A 23,340-nucleotide genomic window follows, 5' to 3' on the forward strand; every position below is an offset into this window, starting at 1 on the left:
GGAAAGAAACCGGCTTAGAATGAGTTGAGAGGGGTAGGTTGGCCGTGATATTGGATGGTGGGTGGAGCCACGGTCACGGCTCAACCTGTCTGTCACAGACAGACGTGATGTCATTGGAGCTTCCGTAGTTGGTCACGCTGAGGCGATTCCCCATAGTGAAACACCTCACTCTGTTATCAAAGAACCAGGGATTACGTTAAGTAACCCAACGTTATCCTTGCAGCCGAGTGTTTATCGCTGGTCTATTATAACCATCTATGATTCAAGACATTAGTAGCATCGGAATACAAATGCAGCACTGGGATCTTTTTGGCTACCCTACAGTTCTTCTGCACTCAGCTAAAGCATAGATGAAGATATTTACAATAATAAAACCAACTTAACAAACATCAATAAAAGGAAAAACAAAACTTGAAGAGCTGTTAGGACTTTTAGAGCAACAAGTATTGCATGACTCTTTTAACGGTTGGAAATCTTTGATTGTCTTAACCTTTATTCAGTCATAACAGCCTTAATTATCAATATATAATTTCTTTTTCTGGAATTATAGATAAATAAGCACAAATAAAGTATCCCTTTCCCTTCCTTTGCTCAGTACATGTAGCTCCTCCGCTCAGCAACTACTGCAGCCATGTCAAACATATGTAAAATATGCCTTTTTTCAGTAAATACTGATGCAGCAAGCAGTGAATTTTATAGTGCAAACTTTAGCAAATCTGTCTGCGTAATTCCTTTAATTAATCCCCAGCCCAAATTTTGCTCTGTGAAAAGGAAACTCATAATTATACTTTCATCAGAGTCAGGTGGAAAATTTTCTGTATGCCTTTAATGTGCCAATTTAGCAGATCAACTCATTAGTAGGTACTAATATTAAATATTTAATAGCAAATGCATTGTGATAGGATTACATCTGGGACAAACTTTATATTTTTTGCCAGACTTTTGAAGTTGGGAAGGAAATGCGTTTAAAGAAAAAAAAAATCTATCTCCTTTTAAGGCTTTTTAATTTTCTTTCCAGTGTTAGATTAATATTTTACACAGTGTGCCATATTACACAGAGTTCCACCCTCCACTGATATTTTATTACATGCAGGGAGTCATAAACCGAATCTGTTGTTGCCCACTGGATTTATTAAGAGTACCAATAAATAACTTTGTAGGCATGGTGATGTAAAGTCATTAATTTGTCTTGAGGAAGAGAGAAAAATCTCAACTCTATAACTAAAATTTCAAAGATGATAATTGTTCCTTTTTTATTTTGTTTAAAATGGACCCATTTTTAGCTTTTTAGATTTGTGACCTGCTCCGTACCAGTTTTGACATTAAAGGCCACATTCTTTCAGAAAATTTGTAGATTACAGCTCACTTTTGTCAGAGGACCCTAGCAGTTGCCAGTATTCCTTTGTAGCCTGGTGTAGCCATGCAAACCTCTGACCAGCTCACAAAAACTACAGCTATCCATTCCTATTAATGAGCTGTGTGGATGTACCAGTGAGCCATTAGGTAGACCTACTTTGGGTTGAAAAATGTGTTTCTCAGAAATATTAAGCAGGTGTATCATTCCTGCCACTTCATATTTCTGTTATTGACCCTCGCAGCTTCCCCCTCCCCTCATAATTTTTTTTTTCCCAAAAGAGTTGCTTTACAAGGTAATGCCAACAGTAACACATGTGATACACGCTTTATTTTGAATCAGAGTATGAGAACTGGGGCCATGTTGGCTGCTGTTACAAATATGTAATGTTGAGTGGGAGAAGGTGAAAAGGATACATTTCCAATTTTTATATTTTAATGTCCTAATTTTGATACCTTTCTGTGCTCTAAGTTTGTCCTTTCTTAATGATATCCACTATGAGTGGCGTTAAGAAATGTGCTTGTGCTGACAGTGCTGTCTCCAAAATGCCTAATTGGTTGAAAACATAATACTGTTCGCCCACACGCTGTCACTGGACAACGATACCTGAAGCCACTGCACGCACTGAATGTGTTTTCTGACATTTTTCCACACATTTCTGTCAGTGTGAGCACTCTTATTTAAGCTGTGCCCGTCAGGGTAATTGGGTGGGATACTTCATGCAGCTTTATGAAATAGCAATGCACAAAACAGTCGAGGTATGAATCAAAAAAGAATCTATCAAAAGGTAAATAAAGGCAAAAAAAAAAAAAGGAAAATCCCCAAAATACACTGTGAACCTGTAGACACAAAACACAAACTCTGAGGAATGGGTACCCAAATCAGAATGTATTGTGTTTGCTGCTTCATATCGAGCTGTGGGGAAGTGATGATTATGTGGATGATTATATGGGTCTCTTACTACCATATAAAGGTATGCACAAACATTTAAATACACAACAAACACACGGCCAACAATCTGTGCCTGATTACTGTAGTATATAACCATAATCATCATCATCATAACAAATGTTTTCCATTTTTCTTCCTCCTTTGTTGTAAAGAAGGGGAAAATTTTTGTTATACAGTTTGGTATGATAACACTAGTGAAGGCAGTAATTATGGTGTTTGACTTTCACTGGTGCAGCCAGTGATAGCTGAAAGTCTGTGACATTATTGGAGGGTTCTCGACAGTAGAGAAAGAGACCGAAAAAGCGACTCCGGAGAGTCCGTGAAGCAAAGAAATAAAAGGCACTCGGCCCCACCTCGTGACACGCCAGCGCTCCACAGTATGCTCCCGCCTATGGTGTATGCAAACTGTGAATGACGAATACCAAGAGTGCTGTTCCATTCCTCACACAGGAGGAAAGTGCTTGCCAGGGAACATTTAGTAAGCGATTGTAAATCTTCCAAGGCATTGATTTTGTTTCTCTTTTATTAGACAATACAGATATATGAAAAGCAATATTAGAATCTTTTACATTTAAGAAAAGAAATGTAATTTCTTAAGTAATGACCTCACATTTTTTACACCTACATTACACATCCGCATCTCTCTGCTTTCTCTTCAGCTCAGCAACATCATCCCCCCCTCAGATGCTGGGCCTGCGTAGCAGCCTTGAACTCAAACTGGCCAATAATCAGGGTTTGGCAATTGTCTTTCAGCTGGAGTACGTCTTCTCTGCTCCGGTAGGCCGAGAGACTATGGTAAGAGGCACGCTTATATTATACAGTGAGTTAATTCTAAACCCAAATCCTACCCTTATAATCAAACTCTTGATAAACTGAGGAGCAGCCAGAAAGCCTTCTTTGTATAAACACCTTCCTTTTTTTGTGAAAAAACCTCCTGAAACTGCATGTAATGTATGTAAGATACCTGCACAAAGACTGTTCTCCTTTCTTCTGTCTGCCTGTGTTCTTCCACCTCCTCTGTTTTGTTCTTTGAGTATCACATTTGCAAAGCCGAGCTTAGAATTGCAGTATCTTAAGTGTTTTGTTTCATGGCTTACCTGTCATCGTTCTTCTTTTTTTTTTTACTGCACTGTACAGTATGTTGGTGTTTTATTGTCAGTCACATATTAGTGTTACTGTTTGTAATAAGGGCTGTCATAACAAAAGGAATTCAAACTACATACTAATACACAATAAATACAATTTCTCATACTACAAGGAGAAAGATGACAATATCTTACAGGATGTGGACTAACTTTTTCTTCTAGTCTCACTTGCACTACCAGTGTTGGGAGTGTTAATATAAAGTGTAGGAACATCACTTTAATGAACTATATCATTATGCTTTAGTATTTTTGTCATCTTGACTGGGCTGTTGATAATGACATGACATTGGTTTTCATCTATCTATCTATCTATCTATCTACTATCTATCTATCTATCTATCTATCTATCTATCTATCTATCTATCTATCTATCTATCTATCTATCTATCTATCTATCTATAGAAACAAATTGAGCAGATTTGTAACAGGCATTTGCTGCAAACTGCCACTGGCAAAATGTCCCCGGGGAATAAAAATTCCAAATCGAAACCATACCACTTAACTGCCCCTCATGACATCAAAAAATACACAAAACGGCTGTGGTAAATATGTGTGTGGGTGAGCCCTCAACACTTTATGCATGCCGCGGTGTTTTTTTTTTCTGTATTACTGCGTGCTGTCTCAAATACAAGCAGGTGTCAACAGAACACCAATTAAAAGCAGCAGAAAAACAACCAGTCACAGAGTTGCTACAACGATGCGGTACATCTGCATTAATGTGTTAATTCACTCTTTCCTTTCCATTGCAACCACTTCACAGACAACCTAATGGACAGTTTTCTGTTATAATATTTTATTTTTTGTTTGTTTATTGCATTAGCTGTGGGTAGAAGGATATTCATCGAACTCACTGACACATAATTTTATGATTAAAGTAAATGTAACTTTTTGTAAAGACAGAGCTTATTTTAATGTATAAAACTAACCCAAACTTTGTGTGCCATGTTGAAATGCTCAGCTGGACATACAGTTATCAAAGTAACTTTATTTGATAAAAAAAGCTGTTTGTTAAAGTAGGAAAGGAAAGTTGTATGGGTAGCACAGGAATTAGAATTTAGCAAAGAAAACATTGAATTTACAGTTTTTTATAAGCCTGTCAGTGTTGGTTTAGAACTTTGATGATGGTCGGCCTGGTGGCTTTAAAAAGCTCTCAGCTCAGGTTGTCAGCAGCAGACTTTCAAGACTTGCTGTCGGTTTTTCCCTGTATTTAGAAAAAGTTCATTTAAATTTAACAATAAATAAAAATAAAGAAAGAAAGAAAGAAACATGATCATGTTGGATTATTGTCAAAATAATTCACAAAACTCTGAAAATTCTAATTTTTTTAAAGATCAAGGCTGCATTTATTTATTTTATTCATTGTTTTTTTTTGACTACATCTGCTATTGACTTACTGATTTGGTGCTATCTAAAACATAATTGGATTTTTGGAAATTGCAGTTTTGCCTTGTGTAGCCATTAAAAATGCACTGATAACATTTGTGCAAGCAATGAAAGATGGTAAAATATTGTTATATAGTTTTCAGATAGTACTATGTGTTATACTGTATAATGCATACAACAGATGTTTTAAATATATATTTATATTGGAAATAAAAGTGAAGGTAAACTGTAAAAATGATCTTTAAATTCACATAATACATGTAATTATGTCATTTATATCGTAGTTACTCAGGAAAAAAGGCCTAAAATGCAAGAGTTTATGCAAGTTCTTTGCAGTCACAGAGAGTGGAAAACCTAATGAGCTCTGCCTTATTGTGTCTGTTTATTCATCCTTGAGTCACACATTGATAAGCTTATTTAATCCCATATATGGACTACTAAACTTGTTTTCTTACAATTCCCATGCTGCTCTGGCTTTCATTGTTCACATTAACACTAGATGGTGCTGCGTAGTGCAACATTGGGGAGCAGCCTCTAACTTAGGGCCGTGCTTGCATGGCTGAAACATGGGGTCTGCCTTTATTTGTTCTTTCCTCAGATTTAATAGACTTATATCTTTTGACGTATTCTGAGGGGGCTAACGTGGGTGAAAAGAGAGTAAAAGTAGTTTTGCCGAAATCTCTCTTTTCGCTCTCAAAACATTACCACTGCAATACAGAGGCAATCACCCGGTGCTTCGAGACTGCCTACATGCCTCCTCCTTGCTGTGTTGAAAGCTGGCCTGCTTCTCACTGTAAGGCGAAGAACAAGGATGGCCTCCTTTTTGCAAAATTGTATTGCCATCATTGCCTTTGGTTATGAAGAAAGAAACTCACACAGTGTCGTCATTTGTCTTCTTTGGTATTTGTGAATTCAGTTCGCAATTTGGTTGCTCTTTCTGTCTCGTCTCACTGTGTCATGCACGCTCTCCTAAAACCTCTGAGTATCCCTTTTTTCATGTTCATAGCAGCAATCAGCGGGATGAAGATAACAGTTCAAGTGAAGCAGGCTGGGGAGAAAAGAGAAACTGTGAATATGCCTGATAGGCTGTTCTTAGAGTGTCTGAGGTTAATGAACTTCAAATAATCAACTTCATTTGCAGTCAAATACAACATGTCCACTCCCTGCCTTTCACTGTGTGCTCTCCTCTGAGTGATTTACTGATTCAGTCATCAAGATTTTATTGTATTGCTCAGCATACTTCTCACTGCTTATGACTTTATGAACTGTGTAACAGAGGAATCTTCACTTCCATGTCCAGCATTGTTTGACAACACTTTGCTTCCTGCCTGTGAAGAAACACAAAAACACTGTGGAAGAAAAAGTGCAAATTTACAGTATTTGAAAGTTTCAGTTACTTTTTTTGCTGACTACTATAATTATAATATATCCAAACAATAACATATTAGTAGCCTTTGTCTCTTTTACATTTGTATTGCTACAATTGCTAATTTATTAATTTGTATTTGGAAGAGTAGAAATGAATTAAGCTTAACAAGTAATGATCATACTATAGTTTAACATACTATATATATATATATATATATATATATATATATATATATATATATATATATATACAAAGCTAGTCTGTTTATATAAAAGACTGCAGGGTAAATTCGCTGTCCTCGGTGCTACTTGAGTTGTTGCAGTGTAGATAATGGGTTGTCAGGTGTTTCTCATTTATTTGTTGATTTATTTATTCATGTTATTAATTTTAGTTTTCTTAGTCCATGCGAGTTTATAAAAGCTAAAGAGAAAAATATTGAATAATTAAATACTCAGTTCTATCAAAGGCATAATGTACGACCTTCAGAAACCATTGGATGTTTGCGCCTGAGCAGCAGCAACTGTGGCCAAAACAACCCTAGCCAAAAACCAAAGTAAAACCTAATGTGGAGTTCAAATAATCAATTCCTCTATCTCCAACCAAAATACTAGAACATTTATTTAAAAGTAAATGCTAATCAATAGTTTTCTCCTTTTTTGGGAGTCTTTTTAAGTAATGGATGAAGAAATGGTGGAAAACCTTAAACTTGGTTTGCTTTTAAAGGCTGACACAAAGCAAACAGATGCAGCGACCTCAACTGTGTATTCTGAAGGAGGACATAGAAGACACTCAGAGGGAATAAGATTGTGCAGTATGTTGAGATCATTACGTCAACAAGTATTCTATACTTTTGTATATTGAACCTAGCTCTATGTGTCTTTTCATTTCATGGTGTACTTGTAGATGCCAAAGTGTGTGAGACAAGCAAAAGTGAATTCAGGTCATTCACATTCAGGCACAAAGACTATTCTTTTTATGTACTTTTTCCTCTTAAATAACATGTAAAACCTCAATAACAAGAACCACTTACATGCTGGGAATATTATTTGATGAATAGTAGATGACGTCTCTTCCACCCCTCTCTGGTTGTCCAGACAGAGTGCATAATTAGTCTGTTTACCAGCACTGCAGAATGGGCCTCCTTTCAAACAAATCACAAGAGCATCAATAAGAGCAAACATACTTCTGAAATGTTTTGAACTTTCTTTTATGCTCCTTTTGTACCTTCACATACTTATACTTTGAAAGAAAGTTATCCATCTTAGCACATCATGCATTTAGTTTTCTTCTTAAAAGTGGACAGCACAACTCGCTGCAAGAACACTTGGGTTACTGGCAAGTGATATTAGGCATTGACAGCTCTCCTAATTGTGTTCTGTCAGTACCAATTTATCCCCGCCGTAACTTCATCTGAGACATCTCTTCTCCTCTGCTGTTTGCTGCCTCTCCTCAACCACAGTTCATCTATTGAGCCAAGTAATGCTGTGACATGCTGTATGACTTAATACAGGACGAAGAGGCTTGTTGTTGCCTGCCTTCTTCTGCTGACAAGTGCTAGCTCATCACTAATGGGTGGGCTGGTCCTGGGGAAATTGGGGATGAAGGCACTGCTGGCTTGAATGACTTTGTCTTTTTTTTTTCCGGTGAGCGATTTGTTGAGGAGAGAGACAGCAGCAGTCATCCCAAGCACTGGCAGGGGAAATGAGTGACTGCTCCTGGGTCACAACCTTAAAATGATGGACACAACGCAAATAGTTGGTTAGACAAAGAGGACGTTGAGTTGAAATAGTTGGTTCCATCCTTTTACTAACTACTACCCTTACTTCAGCGCCACTGTTAGCTGTGAGTCACCTCCTCAGAACAGTAATTGGTGACTCTCTCCCGAGCTATTACACGATAGCAAACATGTATTGCTGAAAAAGGATGCTGACAGTTGTGATATGTGTCGTGTACTGAAATAGGTTCTCCTTTTGTATAAACCTAGCGCACAACCAGCAAAGAAAGTGTCGCCTGCATCATTTCTACGTGTTGTCTAACCTTTAACCCTAACTCAGTTTGGTGAGTGGCACAGTTGATTACTGAGCGTCTGAGGAAGTGTTACCATTAATGCTTGACCTTTAAACATGCTCACTCTTTTGCCCTTTACCGAGCTCTCATCTGGAAATATGCAGACACAGGACTGAATCTGACAGCATGCTTATTTCTCAGTTCTGTACAAAGCATTTTACATTTTGTTTAAAAAGGAAGCACCATTGTTAGAAAAAATTAAATCAATAACGAACTGAACTTTTCTCTGTCTTTAGCATATAATCATCAGTGACAAATCTGGTTAAAAGCAGTGCTTAGGAAAGTATTTATTTTCTTCATAACCAAAATGACAGAAATAACCCTAGAAATGTTCATATTGTTGATTTTCAGTTTGGTATAGTGTTTTAAAAGTTTATAAACTCACTGTAAAGAAACCCGTTTCCAATTAGTATGCCTTTTTTAACCATATATGTTCGGGAACTGCTGTTACATACTTTAATATGTAATAGTAGGAGGAAGAAAAAAAGAGACAAAGCGGGCAAAGGTGTAGCTTCACTTTTGACCAATAACTGTAATTGATGATTGGAGTAAATTCAGTTGTAATAAAGTTGCATTGTAGGAAATCATCTTGCCTGATATGTAGACAGTAAGGTCATGGATGTGGCAGTACACAGCATCAACAGAGGAAAGTCTTTTAGGCAGTGGTAACTTAAGTGCAATATATACTACACCGAAAAAAAAGCTTTATAGAGTTCACTGTTCTGCACTAATGATTAAAAATCTTTTTAAACACTTTTATTTATTTGCAACTATAAATTGTGGTTTTGATGGGGAAAATGTGCTATAATTGCTTGATCCAATTTTCTCAAATACATTTTCAAATTGTCCCTCAGAGCTGCAGAGTCTCAATCAAACAGGCTGAGGCTGTGATTGTAATAAATGTTTTCCATGTAACATCAAGTTAAAACTTGTGTTATTCCAGTATTGCTCTCATCAGTTGATGCTGAGGAAATGTATGTTTCGGTCAGTTGGCTGACTGAGTCATGATGAGGATTGTAGTGCTTTCATGACCTCTTGTTTGTTTAGCTGGAAAAACAAGTCGTGCGTTCTTCGAAAGTGTTCACAATGTTGATATTACAAAAACAGGCCTCTTATCGGAGGCCCCTTAGAACACAAAACATACACTATCAAACCCTCTCACATGGGGGGCCTCCTGCAGGTCAGATACTTACTTCAGACAGGTATCTTCAGCATTGTGTAGATGAGAGAGTTTGATAGTGTGTGAGAGGGTTTAATAGTGTATGTGAGAGGAAGAATGGTTTTTGTCCTAAGGGGCCTCCCATACCTCCTAGTTCTCGCGAGTAGCTGTCAAGTTTGTTGCAACTGTTGCTGTTAGATTTTATCATCTATTTTGTAAACTGAGCTCATGGTGCAGTAGCTTCAAGACTTGGCAAACATGTTATTATTTCTAATTTATTCACTTTGAAAACAAAACACTAAAAAAATCTTATGTCCATGTGACTGATTTCAAATAATACACAATACATGTGCTGCTTACGAAGTGGAATAGTTTGTCTCAACTTGTAATGCCACAAAATAATTTCATCCTCTGCTTTGTTACAAATGTTTGACTACTGCTGCATTTAAGAAACGGTTCAGTTTGGAAAACAATATTGGTAAATATTTTTCCCTCTGCTTTCGCCCTGTGTATTTTTCTTGACTATGTGTAGTAATGCTTTCACCACTGCCCCAAGCACACTGTTTTGAAAATCCAAAGCTTTGACAGGCCTGCTGTGTTGTTGGATGTGCAGTTCCGCCCTGTCTACTGATACAGCAGTTTAAGTAGCTCTGTTTAATGTGCTAATTAGAAACTTCAAAAAAGAAAAATAAACAGGCAAAAACTGCACCACATTTGAAAAAAATGAATATCCAGCTGCGTCTCCAGTTGTATACTGAAACTTAGTATTAATATTGTATAAATGTACAGCCAGGAGAAGTCTTCCATTAGTTTAGATATACAAGAAGAAATCACTCTTAATCAACTTTTTATTTCTCTGTCTCAGTTGTCAGAATCCTGGAATGGAAGATAAACAGAATGTGGAGCAGAAAGCAGAATCGTGGCGAGCAGCAGGGTTTATTAAAGGTGTTGGTGAACAGCTTCTCCTTTGTGCCACGGAGGCTCTTGTTTGAGTTTTAATTGGCTTGCCATCAGTACATGCTCTATAGATTGTTGTGTGTTTTTCCCGTGACTTCCCCTAAGTGGCTGTTTGCCTTGTTGTGTGCAGTTTTTGTGTGTTTGTTGGACAGTTATTGGGGGACCTTGCACATTTTATAAATGTTTACTAAAAAAGGGTTGTACTAATGCTCCTCCCAATCACATGCTCATTAGAATCTCTTTGTTACAATCACATTATCCCCAGGTTTTTTCAGCACCTCCCTTGTTCTTGGCGCTACCTTTAGCACATGACAAACTGCTGCCTATGTGGATCTTAGCAGTTAAATATTTGTTTAGCTCTGAAATGAAATGTCATACAAATGTTAATTAAATGTTAATCAAATATCTTAAGTAAAGTAATGTCATTGGGATTTTGAAGTGATATATATATATAGGCTGATTGGTGGCCTTTCTAGAGTTCATTCCTCCCTAAAGACTCCTTTTTCTTTTCTTTCAACAAGAAGAGAAGTTGAAGATGAGGCAAGGGAAGCTACATGCCGCAGACACAGTATTTCGCCTGCCTAATTAAAATGAATGTCAGTTCTTCCCCCACCGAGAAGTGCATCAATCTCCCCCTGCGATAGGCCCAGGGTGAGTCTTACCCTGTCAGTGCCTGCCAGCAGTGCCATCCTTCTCCAGATGGATGCTGCGCCCTGGCAACCAGAGAAGCATTGGTGATGATATTTGAACATCTAATCGTTGTCTTGTGATTTCCAACTAAAACTCAGCCCCATGCTCTCTATGTAGAAGAACTAAAGCCAGGACTGGAAGGATTTTAATTAAAACCAGTCGAAGGATAAAATAGTCAGTGGCATTTTAGAAATAATTTGAGTTCTTCACAACCGTAGAAAAGTCTATGTTTATGTGTACTGTTTCTTGTAACTTCGTACAACTAGGGCAGAATAGACAAGCCACTGATGTTGTTTAAAATGAGCCAAATGTGTTATCACAGGAGGATTAATTTGAGGAAAAAAAGAAGTGTGTTTACAAGTTTTTATGACATAGGCATTTGCATGCAGTAACACTGGCATGTGTACCTAATTTCATTAACAACCTGGAAGAGATTTGGCTGTTAAAAGTTGACATATTATCATTAACATAAGTTGATTTTAATTTCATCCTTTGGGGTTCATAAGATCTACTGCTTTGATGAGGGATTATTAATCATCTCGGGCTCTTCATGTTACAGCTTTCATTTAAATGTGTCCAGATTATTTTAGCTGAAGAAGCCACTGATTTTTCAGATCAAAGTTCGATAAGGATTTTAGGCAATGCTTTGAATGTAATTTGCTATAAAAAATAATGTCAGTGGTCTATTGTGGTATTAACTCAGAGAAAGGAAAATTATTATGTATAATTGATTGTTCTTTAATTTAGAATTGCTGTTTTCTTGTTCTTTAGTGTTCTTTGTTTTTTAGTATACTATTGAGTAATAGGCAATCTCCAAACTAATAAACAAAACACCACTGAAGGTGAAGGCAGGTAATGAAATAGTTCTTGCCCGTATCTGTATGTGTGTGTTTGTTTGTCTGTACTATTACTAAAATAATGAAATTATCAGAAAGTAATCATTGGGTTGGCATCTTTAACTGATTAGCTTTTGAAGTGAACCAGATTTAATATGGCTGCCACAGCTAATTAACCTTTGGAAACACAAAAGTAGCTTCAACTCAGTCAATTTTTCACACATTGAGCTAAAATCTGGTGTGGTCGTCGCTGAGACTGATCTCCATTATTTACTCGAAGAGAAGGAGTAACTGATTGAGCAAGATCTGTGTTATAAACTTTGACATTACCCATTGAAGTCAACTTTGTCTGTTAGCAAAATATCTCACGAGCCGCTGGATGGAATTTAATGAAACTTTCAGAAAATAATTATTGGATCGACATTCATAACTGAATAACTTTTGGAGTCACTCCAGTTTGAGATGGCTGCTTAAATTAATTGATTTTTGCCAAAACAAAAATGGCTTTGACTCAGTCAGATTTTCAGATATTGAGCTAAAGTTTGGTGTGGTATTAGCTGAGAGTCATTCATAACGCATACTGTGAGCATGGAATCTCGTGATATTGTATGAGATTCTGAATAATGTTATTTTTAAGATTTGACCAAAACGGCTACAAATCAACATACATTTCTCAAAATGAGATTATCTTAGTCTCAAACTCTGGCATGAAAAGCACTGGGTGATAGGCTTTACTTCAAGGGATGTAAGGCCTTTAATTTTAGGATATTATAATTTGTAGATGCTTACTAGAAATGTCAGTAAAACTTCCTTAGAAGTAAACATGACTTTGATTAAAGTCACCTTTGAAATTTGGTATCAGTATCTCTGAGAATGATGTCAGTTCTTTGTAGTCTTGATTTCATCTTTATAAGCTTAAGAGAGCACATAGTGTGCTGGATTATTTTAGAATACTTGCATGGAAAGTTAAAAATGTGAGCGCTTTAGCACTCTTAAATTTAATGATATTGGAGCATGTTCACTCACTTCTTTAGGGCATGTGATTCTGGAGAATTAGTAGTAGCTCTGGGCTGGTGCCTGTCACAGGGTCTTGGCTGAAATAATGACTTCTACAGCACAACAGACTGCAGTAATAGTAATAACCGTCAGACTTTGTCTCCCATCAATGCTCACATCCCTCTAATTTAGGAATAATTCCAGATGAAAGCCCCAAGTCACTGAATGTCTTTCTAGTTTCTTTGAGTTTTTCCAAAGATATGTTCCTGCCAAGTGCTTTATCTCAGCTCACCACAAACTTTTCTGTTTCATGTTCTAACATAATAGGCAAAGTTAAAAAAAGCATAGTTTTATAGCTGTTTCTGTGATTAGTGATATTTTGGTGCTGGTGAATTAGATCTGTAGTGTGTCTGCTTGCAGCTCTTTTTGTCTGCTGTGTTTCCAGTTTCATGTGATGTACAGAACTTGTCCTCTGTCTCAGTTTGATAATATCCTTTCCCCTCCCCCCCATCTTCTTGATGCCCTCCAGAAGTTTGATGATTACCTATCTTGCTCCAGGTTGCTACGCTGTAGTATGTTTGAAACATATGACTTTTATTATTTGTCTGGAAACAATGCGGCATTACATTTTCCTCTTCTGAACAAGGTTGATAGATACTTCTCCCTTAGAAACATTTTGCCAGTTGTAGCAATTATGTGTGCTGTGACATTGCTTGTTATTGTTTTCAGTCGAACTTTATGAAAAAAGTTTTTTCCTCTTTGTTTTTGCCCTAGGCTTATATTTCTATTTTTTTTTCCAAGTGCAGTATTAAAACAATTGCTTGCTTGCTGGCTTTCAGAGTGAAAGTTAATAACTTATTTTGGATATAGCCTTTAACACTCAAATCAGGAGTGTAATCACACTTTGGGGAAATTGGCTATTGATCATTCTGCCTAGTCTGACATAATGGACAGTGTCACAACAAACAGCTTTAAAGGCAATTTTTAATTTAAATGGCAAATTCTTTGATTAATTCCATTGTTTCCTGCCCAAAACAGTGCACGTATTAAACATTATTCTTTATTTCCACTAAAGTATAACCTAATTGATTTAATGTCTCTTTGCTGCCACCGACAGGCTTTGCAATTGATTAGGACTTACTGAGTTACTTTGGTGCTCAGAATAAGTCGATTTGCTTGACCCTTTCTGCATCTTTCTTCTCAATAGAGATCCTCAACCCATGCATAAATCAGCTAAGTACCTCCTACTGTGCTGTGCTTATAGGACTAAACACTTTCATGTAAATGTAACATAAATCTTTGCTGTGCTAAAATCAAGAAAATTACTAAGATAGTTGTTTTTCTTGTACCTTTGAATGTACAGGATTAATTCCGTAAAAACTACAAAATTCTTATTACGATTTTTGTGTTTATAGCTTTAAATGTAGTTGTTATTTATTTTTATTTTTTTATTTAAGAGAGTCTATTTAAGATTTCCTCAGTTGTGTTGTTTCAAGTTGAAGTTGTCAATGTTTTATGCTGTTCATATAGATCACACACTCCAAAATGACTTTAAAACCACAGCACTGATACCATGACATTTTGTGCTGCTGCCAGTTTTGACTCTCTCTTGGAATTATTCATTTTCTTCTATATTTGACTGCCACTGCAATGTTGCATTTTTGAGAAACTGATGAAAAGATCTTCTATTTTGACTGTTAAAAAGAATCACCTGCCATTTCTCTCGTCTTTTGAGTTCTGGACGTAAATGTTTCATTCTGATAAGGGTTTACCATATCTCACTGCTTTTTCTTGTTTTTTCTGTCCTCACTTGCACTTATTTTGTGCAATTTTGAACATAAGTCTTTCTAAGTTTCTTATGATTGGAAGACTGAAAGTGTGTGATAACTGAGTGTCGGACAGATAAAAGGCTGTAAGCACCCCAGCAGAAAAAGGCCCCTTGATTGGTCTTTTGTCTCTCTCATCCACTCCCAGCTCAGCTGGCATCTCTCCTCCTGCAATATATTCAATGAATAATACAAGAAGTGAGTACTGGGTCATGGGCTAGACACTCATTTTGCTTTTTCCATCATGTTCTGCAGGAACACGGACATGTTAGAGACAGAGTGTGGGGGGAGGCAGAAGGAACACATTAGATAAATTGTCTCACAATTTTTTACTGGCGACTTTCTGTGCCATGAAAAATATTTTTTTCTAGTTGAATTATTTTGTACAAAATCATAACTTTGAAAATAGACTAGTTTGATTTAATGTTTCATATAAAGCATCATATTAATTCCGCCTCATGAGATGGAAACACAGGCAATGCCTCAAGAGGGAACATACTGCTTCATCTTTTACTGGCTGCTATATATTTCTGGACTTACAGTTTAAAGAAATAGCTGTTAAAGTCTGTGCCACTTGAGGCTAAAACTATAGTTTGAAACCAGCTTTCACTCGTGGGAGATAGGGTATCGATCAGCTTTTGGGGTTATTTGAGATGGGCGATGCTTTTATAAACCTATTCTTAGGTGTGCATAATATAATTATTAAAAGGACCATGTCCTCTCAGTTTTCTGTCAAACATAGCCAATGACCACATGGCTAACAAATCAGCTTGTAATTGAACCACAAATCAAACAGAATGTCATGGTTAATGCTGTCATCTGCGACTAAAATGTTTAAATAAAACAGAAGAAATGTCATCTACATAAATACAAAATACGAGTTTTAACTATGTTTGTTTATATAATAAAAAGGAATATTCAGATGTCTTTAACCTTTATACCTTGAGCACTCAAAGTCCCTGCTGGAGTGCACTATTTCTTGCCCTGTTTCAAATGTCAGCTCCATTAACCTATCTGAACACTTGACTTTGGGTTTTGTTAATTGGTCAGCAAAATTACTTTGCATAATGCAAAATAAACTGACATTTTGAATTTGCCCTCAGCAGAGACTGCACTTGTTAATATTTGCAACAAAGAACAAAATGATCTGTGCTTTTGTTTAGTTTGGAAAGACCTCTTATAGCTATGTTTCTCAGGAACAAAGGTGGAGTGATGCTGTTAAAAACTAAAACAGATATTTGTTAGAGGGTAGTGAACAACATGAGACATTATTCTGATTAATAATTCTGATTAATGATTAATAATTCTGACATGGTCTAATGCATCACATCCAAATAATTCTTAATGCCAGCGAGTGATGGAGAATTATATGCCCACTCACTAATAAGCTTACAACAGCATATGGGATATATTTGTGCATAATAAAATAATAATACAAAAGATCTGTTTACACTGCAGTTATCTGGATATATTGAGAGAACCTGTAGGAGGACACTACCAAGACCTTCTCATGCAAACCCCGAAGTTTTCAGTTTTTGTGACACTTTGATTAATATTTTGTATATCATTGATAACTAAGTGAACAACCAACCACCTTGGGGTCAGGAATAAGTTAAATTAATAATTCTAATTTACAAAGCGAAACAGAAATCTACTTTTGAAGAACGACGATGCTGATGTTCTAAGGTTAAAAATCCAGTGCTTGTGCTCTTTTAACAATCCTACAGTTTGCTGCATGGGGTGTTATACACTACTCCACCTCCCCTGCTGTTCACTGCCAATACACTGTATATCACTGATATAACTATCCAGCTCAGTATAGGATTTTAGAGATGTGGTGAAATGGATTAAACAAATCAATAAAGGCATTAATGCTGTTTTTGCTCACAATACTGCAAGTAAATCAGACCCAAAACTTGCAGAATCAAATATGTTTGCAAGTTGTGACAAATCCCTCTTAGATCAATTTCAAGTGGTTTTAGGGTCATATGGCACAATGCTGGCACAGCTGCTTCAAAAGTGTTACAAAAGTGTTGTATTATTCTATTATTTATCAAAGATTTGTTTGTTTATGAGATTAAGATTAAACACAGTGCTTATACAGATGATGATCTACTAAATTGGATTTTTCATTACATGTAGAAAATTGTGCTCAGAGGGATTGTAGACATTCAGTAATCTATAATATGCTACACTTTGTCTTGAGACAGTGAAAACTTCTAAGATGTATTCTATACTGTCCTACCCGTGATTGATTATAATAGTCTTAGGCTCACAAGCTTTGATTCAGGAAAGCCTGTGGGAATTTTTGTGAAGAAATTAAAGCTAAGGGCTGTTTCAGTTTCTTTTGGATGTTTGAAGAAGCAGTTCAACAATCCTTATTGTTAGGGTGGCTCATAAACAATCAAAATGCTTCTAAACCTCGAGCCCGATGACATTTAGCGTTACGCACTAAATTAAACATGGTGGCCTTTTCATTTAGGCAGTTTGTTTTTATGTTCAGTGAAAGAAAGTGATCAAATTATGATTGTAGAGCTTCTTTTTATCTGCTGATGCAAAATAAATTCTGATGCTCTGCTTCGTTAAGTTAATTACTTTGTCAAAAAATCACAGTTTTTTGACAAAGTAAGATCTTAAAACAATTCATACTCACTGTGGTTAATTAAACTGTAGACAAAACAGTTTTGTGCTGCTCTTTTATTTGCATGAGCTTGCAATATTACCAAGTAATCATTTAGATTATTTGTTTTGTTATGTAAAATGATTCAATTTTGTATTTGATAAAAAGTACACAATAAGGTAACATGTTTTTTTTGTTGTTGTTGTTGTTTCTAAACTGAGGATTCAACCATCGTCAAGGTCTGAGTTTTACCTTTGTGTCTCCCTCCCCCTCCTGCACAGCTGTTTGCTGCCTCCACATACCGAGCTGCCTTCTTGCAATGCCTTCGTTGGGGAATTTGGTGCCCCTTCCAGAAACCGACTGTCTGGAAAGACAAAGAGATTCAGCTTGTTCTGCATGGAGGTGCAAAGCCAAACCCTTATGGAGTGATGGTCTACAGCACAGAGACCTCCAAAACTCAAAACCTTGAACCAATCTCTGTTTCAAGCACAATGCAGGTAATGCAGTAGCTTACAGGAAAAAGGGTCTTTGTCACTTTTTGTTGGAGGACTAAAAGTTTATACATAGGAAGGTGTTTTGATAATGTGTTTTTCGCACCCTTAAGCACTCGTAAAGATGTGTTTGGAAACAAAAATCTTTCTAATAATCTGTTTTCTGTTGCTTATTTTTATTGCTAGGTCTCTAAAGAGTTCCTGTTAAAAATCTCATTATATCAAATAATGTTTTTGCACTACCATTACCATTGTTGTAGAGATATGACTGTTTGTCAGTCACATCTAAAAAAGACCAGTATAACAAATGTTAAAAGATGCAAAAGTGTTTATATTATGAATAAAGTATTTTTTTTTTTACTTTTGCTGTGAATATTCACTCAGTTACTGCCCTGGTGTTTGAACAGTACATGTTCCTGTTTCATTGACTCTAGCTGTGTATTGTTTTATATGTCTCAGCTGCTCTGTTTTTAACAAATCAGTTGTGTTACTGAAATGTCTTCAATTTTCTTCCCTCAAGGAGGGCTGGGAGGCAAAGGATATGATAAGATTTTGGCTGTTGTCCAGCCTGGAACGGAAGGCATCCAGCCCAAGGGCATCTCAGAGGACTAGGAAGGAAGACGTGTCACTTCAGAGAAGATCACCTTCATCACCCTCACAGAGTAAACATCAACATGTGATTTTTTTAATGGTTTTTTAAGTTCATATTAATTACTCTCCAAGGAACAGAATAAATCACATCTGAAGATTTATTTTTTTCTTGGGTCGACGGCTACCTTTAAAGTTTGAAAAACTAACCTGCTGAGACCTGCTTCCTCATACGAGGACATTACACTGAAAAATGCACACCAAATAAAAGCCTGGGTCTCAGGAGGTTAAGGGTAGCCAATTTTTGTTCCTCTACTACACATGGTTTTGCATATTGCAAGGAAAATATTTTAAACATGAGAGTTAGGGCGCATATAATGTCCAGCAACACCAAATTTTATCAGCCAAAGATTAAAGAAATAATAATCAAACTAGCCTGTCCTCCACCTGGTCTGTACTCCAACTCTGAGCAGTGTTATCTCAGTGGTACCACCTGCTCTCTGCATGATTGCTGTACTTCATTACTAGGGTCTGAGGGGAGTGAAGGATAAACTAAAAGTCTAAGGAAAAGACTTTGGCTGCTCTTTTGGGCTTCTTAACCTTGGACAAGCTTTAGTTTGCACTCTTACATCACATCTGTTTAAAGAGAGAAATAAAAATACATCACATACATCTCCTATTCAGTATTTAGAATATTTCAAATTATTACCCCATTGTGCATATAGATGAAAACATTGGAACCAATAGTCTAGTTTTGTTTTAACCTGACAATCAGTTGTAGCATTCCTGTGAGATAAATATGTTTCATATTACAAGGTTTGGTCACTTTCTCAGGAGCTTTTTTGGCATGCACTTGAGCAAGTCACAGTTGAAAAAGCAGCTAAATTATATTCAAGAACAGACAGATACTTTACATCTGACCAGCCAACGTCAACCTCAGTTCAAGGATGAAACCTACAGTCCAAGCTGTAGTAGAGTTTTTAACAAACATAAAAAGCATTATATTTCTCCAATGATCCTACAGTCAGCTATAGTTTCTTTAAACCCTTTTCTAACAGTGTGTCATTGTTTAACTCACAACTTTAATTTGATGCCCTTTTAAAATAAAAATTGAAAGTTTTTCTTTAGCCATAACATTATTCATTGGTTAACATGTTTTACTGAAACATAGAAGAAATGCTAAACTCTTTTGCAGTGTTATTCTATACACTAGTCAGCAGGACAACTCTTAAATAAAACTTGACGACTATGATGTCAGCTGCCAGGAGTAGGAAGAATATTGTCATATGCCACTGTGCTTGCTGGTTTAATTTTGCAGTAATTAGGAACAAGGACGTAAACCTGATCCCTGACACTTTATGTAAGGTTCTTTAAATTTTATTTTATTTTATTTTATTTGTGGAAGGGAATAGGATGAGATGTAAAGGGGTTCTTGTTGAATACTGTAAAATGTATCTTTCGTAAGTTTTATTTTTACACCCTTTCAAATCAAGCATGACTCTTCCACATTATCCTTCCTAAATTAGGTTCTGAACCCCCAGCTTTGAACAGGCCTCCCACTAAAACCCAGTTGTGATTAAATATTCCACCACTGCACATAGCCAAAGACAAATGATGTGCCACTGTCTGCATGCCTTATCGAAAGCCAAACTGCTGATTTGTTGTGAGTCTGTCAGTGAATTGATTAAAAGTGTGGTAACACAGCCACTCAATCCCAGGGACAGCATGACAAACTTGAGTGAACCCTGCTTGTATAATTGATTATTTCCCCTCTAATGAGACTGTTACTTTATCTATGGAGAAGAGAGCAGTGTTGGTCAGGGCCTTTGTCATAGGAGTCTCGAGGATGCTTTTAGAAATATCTATTGATTACATTTTAATCAGTGTTTAAGGTTCCATACAGGATCACATTTATCTAGTTTTTCTTTGAATATTTTAGCCATTGCGTTGCACCACTAAATTATCAGAAAAATAGTCTCAGAATGGACCATTAACTTATTTATGAGTATCAACATGACTTTCAGTGGCATTGGGAATTCCCTTTAAGTACATATGTTTCTATTAATCTATAATTCATCTATTGAATTTTATGTTTTTTATGTGAACAACACACTTTACTTTGTGCTCCCAATAATGAGATGAGAGAAGAAAATATGGAAAAGATATTTGTTTCAACACAGATTCAGTTTTAAACATGTGTGCGCTTCACATTTTTAAATGTGTTCTGTGCATGGTCCTCTTGTGATGTATTCATATATTTTCCACCGCTCATAAAACAAACAAGTACCCAACTGGAGTTGGATAGGTGTTTGCTCAGCTGTCAAGATGGCCTCTTATTGATCCCAAACAAATGGCCACTTGCACATCAGTCCTGCTAACGAGGTGAATCAAATTCTCTGTGGGTTCCAGAAGTATAGCTGTGAAAGAACAGCAAGCCCTAAAAAGAAAATGGTTGCCAGGGGGAGAATGCCAGAGCGAATTTGTGAGATAGAGCCAGCCAGTCCCATAACATGTCCACTCTGTATGCATGTAGTCTGAACAGATGGGAGCTACTGCAAGACACCCCAGGCAACTGAAGCAATTTCCAAAAGGCCAGTCAAGCCCAGCATAAAGAGCGAGATAGAGTGGGAGAGGAGGACAAAGAGATGCTCGAAAGCTTTTCATTTCAGTATTACCATGGCTACCCACCAACAATCTCGAAGGAGCATTGTTACACTTTAGACTGAGCGAGCTGTCTAAATCTAACTCTGGCTCTTCATCTGTGTGAAATTGGATAAATTTGTTATGTTTGTAAATAGTTGAGGGATTCCAGTGCTCACTGCAGTCATTCAGTGCACATTGTTATGGTTTGGTCTTATACCTCAGGATGCCAGACTGCTTGAAATCCAATCAACAGGAAAGCAATTAAAAAGATGACATTTTACAGTTAACCTCTAATTCTTCTCTCAAGCTAATATTCCATTAAATGTCTAACCAAACCATAAAACAAACTGCTGCCAAAGCAGGCAGAAAATATTATAGGGGTTTTTAATTAAGCTTGTTTAACACTTAAATTCAGCTGTTGGTATGCAACTAGATGACATATAATCAGAAACTTCAACAAGAATATCACATTATAAAAATATTTTTTTAAAGTTTATGTCTGGCAGGGTTGAATATCTTTCTGTACTTGTTTGTGTCTTTCAGGTCAAAAACACATTCCACTGATGTCTCCTCCGGATTCACCTCAAGGTCCTGGGGTAAGAAACTTATTTTGTTCTAAACATTTTGGAGATGTGCTGTAACACGGTTCTATGAATGACATAGTTCATCTAAAGTCTGTCTAAAATTACAAGATCAGTCTAGAGATTTTATTTTAAAAAATAAAACATCAGTTTACTCAAACTCTGTAACTGTCTTTAAAATGGATAAGGTCCTTTGTCAGTAGGTCTGCACATGCATTTTCTATTGTTTGTTTCTCCTTCATTTCTTAAGAAGAATATCTGACTGATTGTTATCCGCTATACATGTGTAAAGACATAAGTTTCTATGAAGCTACTCAGTTATCCAGATTATGTTTAATTAAATTCTGCACTTTAAGGAAAATGGACAAACTTGACCAAGAAAGAAACATTTTTTGCAAATTTGTATTGAGATTTTCATTTATTTATTTAGTTTGAAGTGACCACAAATCATATAAGAAAGGTGACTTTAGAAGGAAGGATTATCAGAATGCAACATGCAAAACTAAAACCTGCTGTGACATTTTGGTCTCCAACCAGCACCTCAGCTCCCTCAACAAATTTAATAATGTGTTTCAGTCAAGGGTTGACCTGAAAATGATTCCTGCCTGAATCAGTCTTCTGGCACTACATGTGCATAGATATTACTGTCCTCCCGTGTTGTTTAGTCAAGCATTATAAAGCTTGAATAACCCACACTTACTCTGTGCACGGCTTGTCCACAAATAGAGCAAACCTATAGAGCAAACCTATAAATCTTGTTAAATGTCTGCATAAATGCCCTTTTTTTCAGCAACAGTGTGAGTAGGAGGTATAATTGAAGAGATGCTTGTTTACAAATATCTCTGTTTTCTTCCTTTCACTCACCTGCATCAGATTCCAGAAATATTGTGTATGTCAAAATATCCTGGAGCTAGAGATATGCTGAATAACTAGGAAGGCATGCGGGGAAAAAGAGTGTGGGTGCATATCTGTTGGAAATGAAAAACAGCAAAATGTATATTTGTGTCCATTGCGGAACACTTGAATCATCATCGAAACCTTGGAAGCAAAGAAAATACTGATGATGATGATAATCATGCCTCGTTGCATCCAATCAGATTAAATGTCACATTAACATCTGTTTATGTCAGAGGCTTCCCACTGGCGACTGGCATAGTACTGATCAACTCTTCTGTAACTTTATACTGAATTTAATTGTTCTGTGTTCATCCATTCGTGGCATCTGATGTGAGCTAGAGTGACTCATATTCAATAACTAATAAGTGTCTTACATCAACCATATGTATCAAAGGTATAAGTTGTTGACTGTGTATATTGTGTGTCAGTTTGTTCAGTACTGTGCTAAACTACAGGGCGTAACCGTCATCTTTCAGCCTGAGTAGAAGTGCCAGTAGGGACTGAGAGTTGTGATAAATGGTGCTCTCGCAATAAGGATGAGGCTGGGGACGCAGGCATGCACACACAGTAACATCACATCAGAGTGGAAGGAGGAGGATATCAGCTCTGTTTCAGTGCTGGCTCTCTGGGCCAAAATGGGTCAGTTTACCGACTCATTTTCGGTTGAACCAGCAGGGGCTGCGAGCCATGGGAGCGCTGCACCCGTGAACTCTACAAATCAACCTTATTTTGATTAAGCTGCAACGGCAAAGGAAACCTACAAGTGGGCAGCTCCCTGTGGCAGAGA

At 36.7% G+C, this 23,340-nt stretch overlaps 1 protein-coding gene across 1 annotated transcript in view; it reads left to right on the forward strand.

The window, feature by feature from the left end:
• The window catches only part of nphp4 (nephronophthisis 4), a 142,447-nt gene that overhangs the window by 63,010 nt on the left and 56,097 nt on the right, over positions 1-23,340 (forward strand). The window contains exons 8-11 of the mRNA XM_017411367.3: positions 2,965-3,100; positions 17,635-17,850; positions 18,365-18,506; positions 21,619-21,671. Coding sequence (XP_017266856.1) covers positions 2,965-3,100; positions 17,635-17,850; positions 18,365-18,506; positions 21,619-21,671 — 547 coding nt within the window. The remainder of the gene's footprint in view (positions 1-2,964; positions 3,101-17,634; positions 17,851-18,364; positions 18,507-21,618; positions 21,672-23,340) is intronic.

This window comes from Kryptolebias marmoratus, linkage group LG8 (assembly GCF_001649575.2).
Source record: "Kryptolebias marmoratus isolate JLee-2015 linkage group LG8, ASM164957v2, whole genome shotgun sequence".
Classification (NCBI taxonomy): domain Eukaryota; kingdom Metazoa; phylum Chordata; class Actinopteri; order Cyprinodontiformes; family Rivulidae; genus Kryptolebias; species Kryptolebias marmoratus.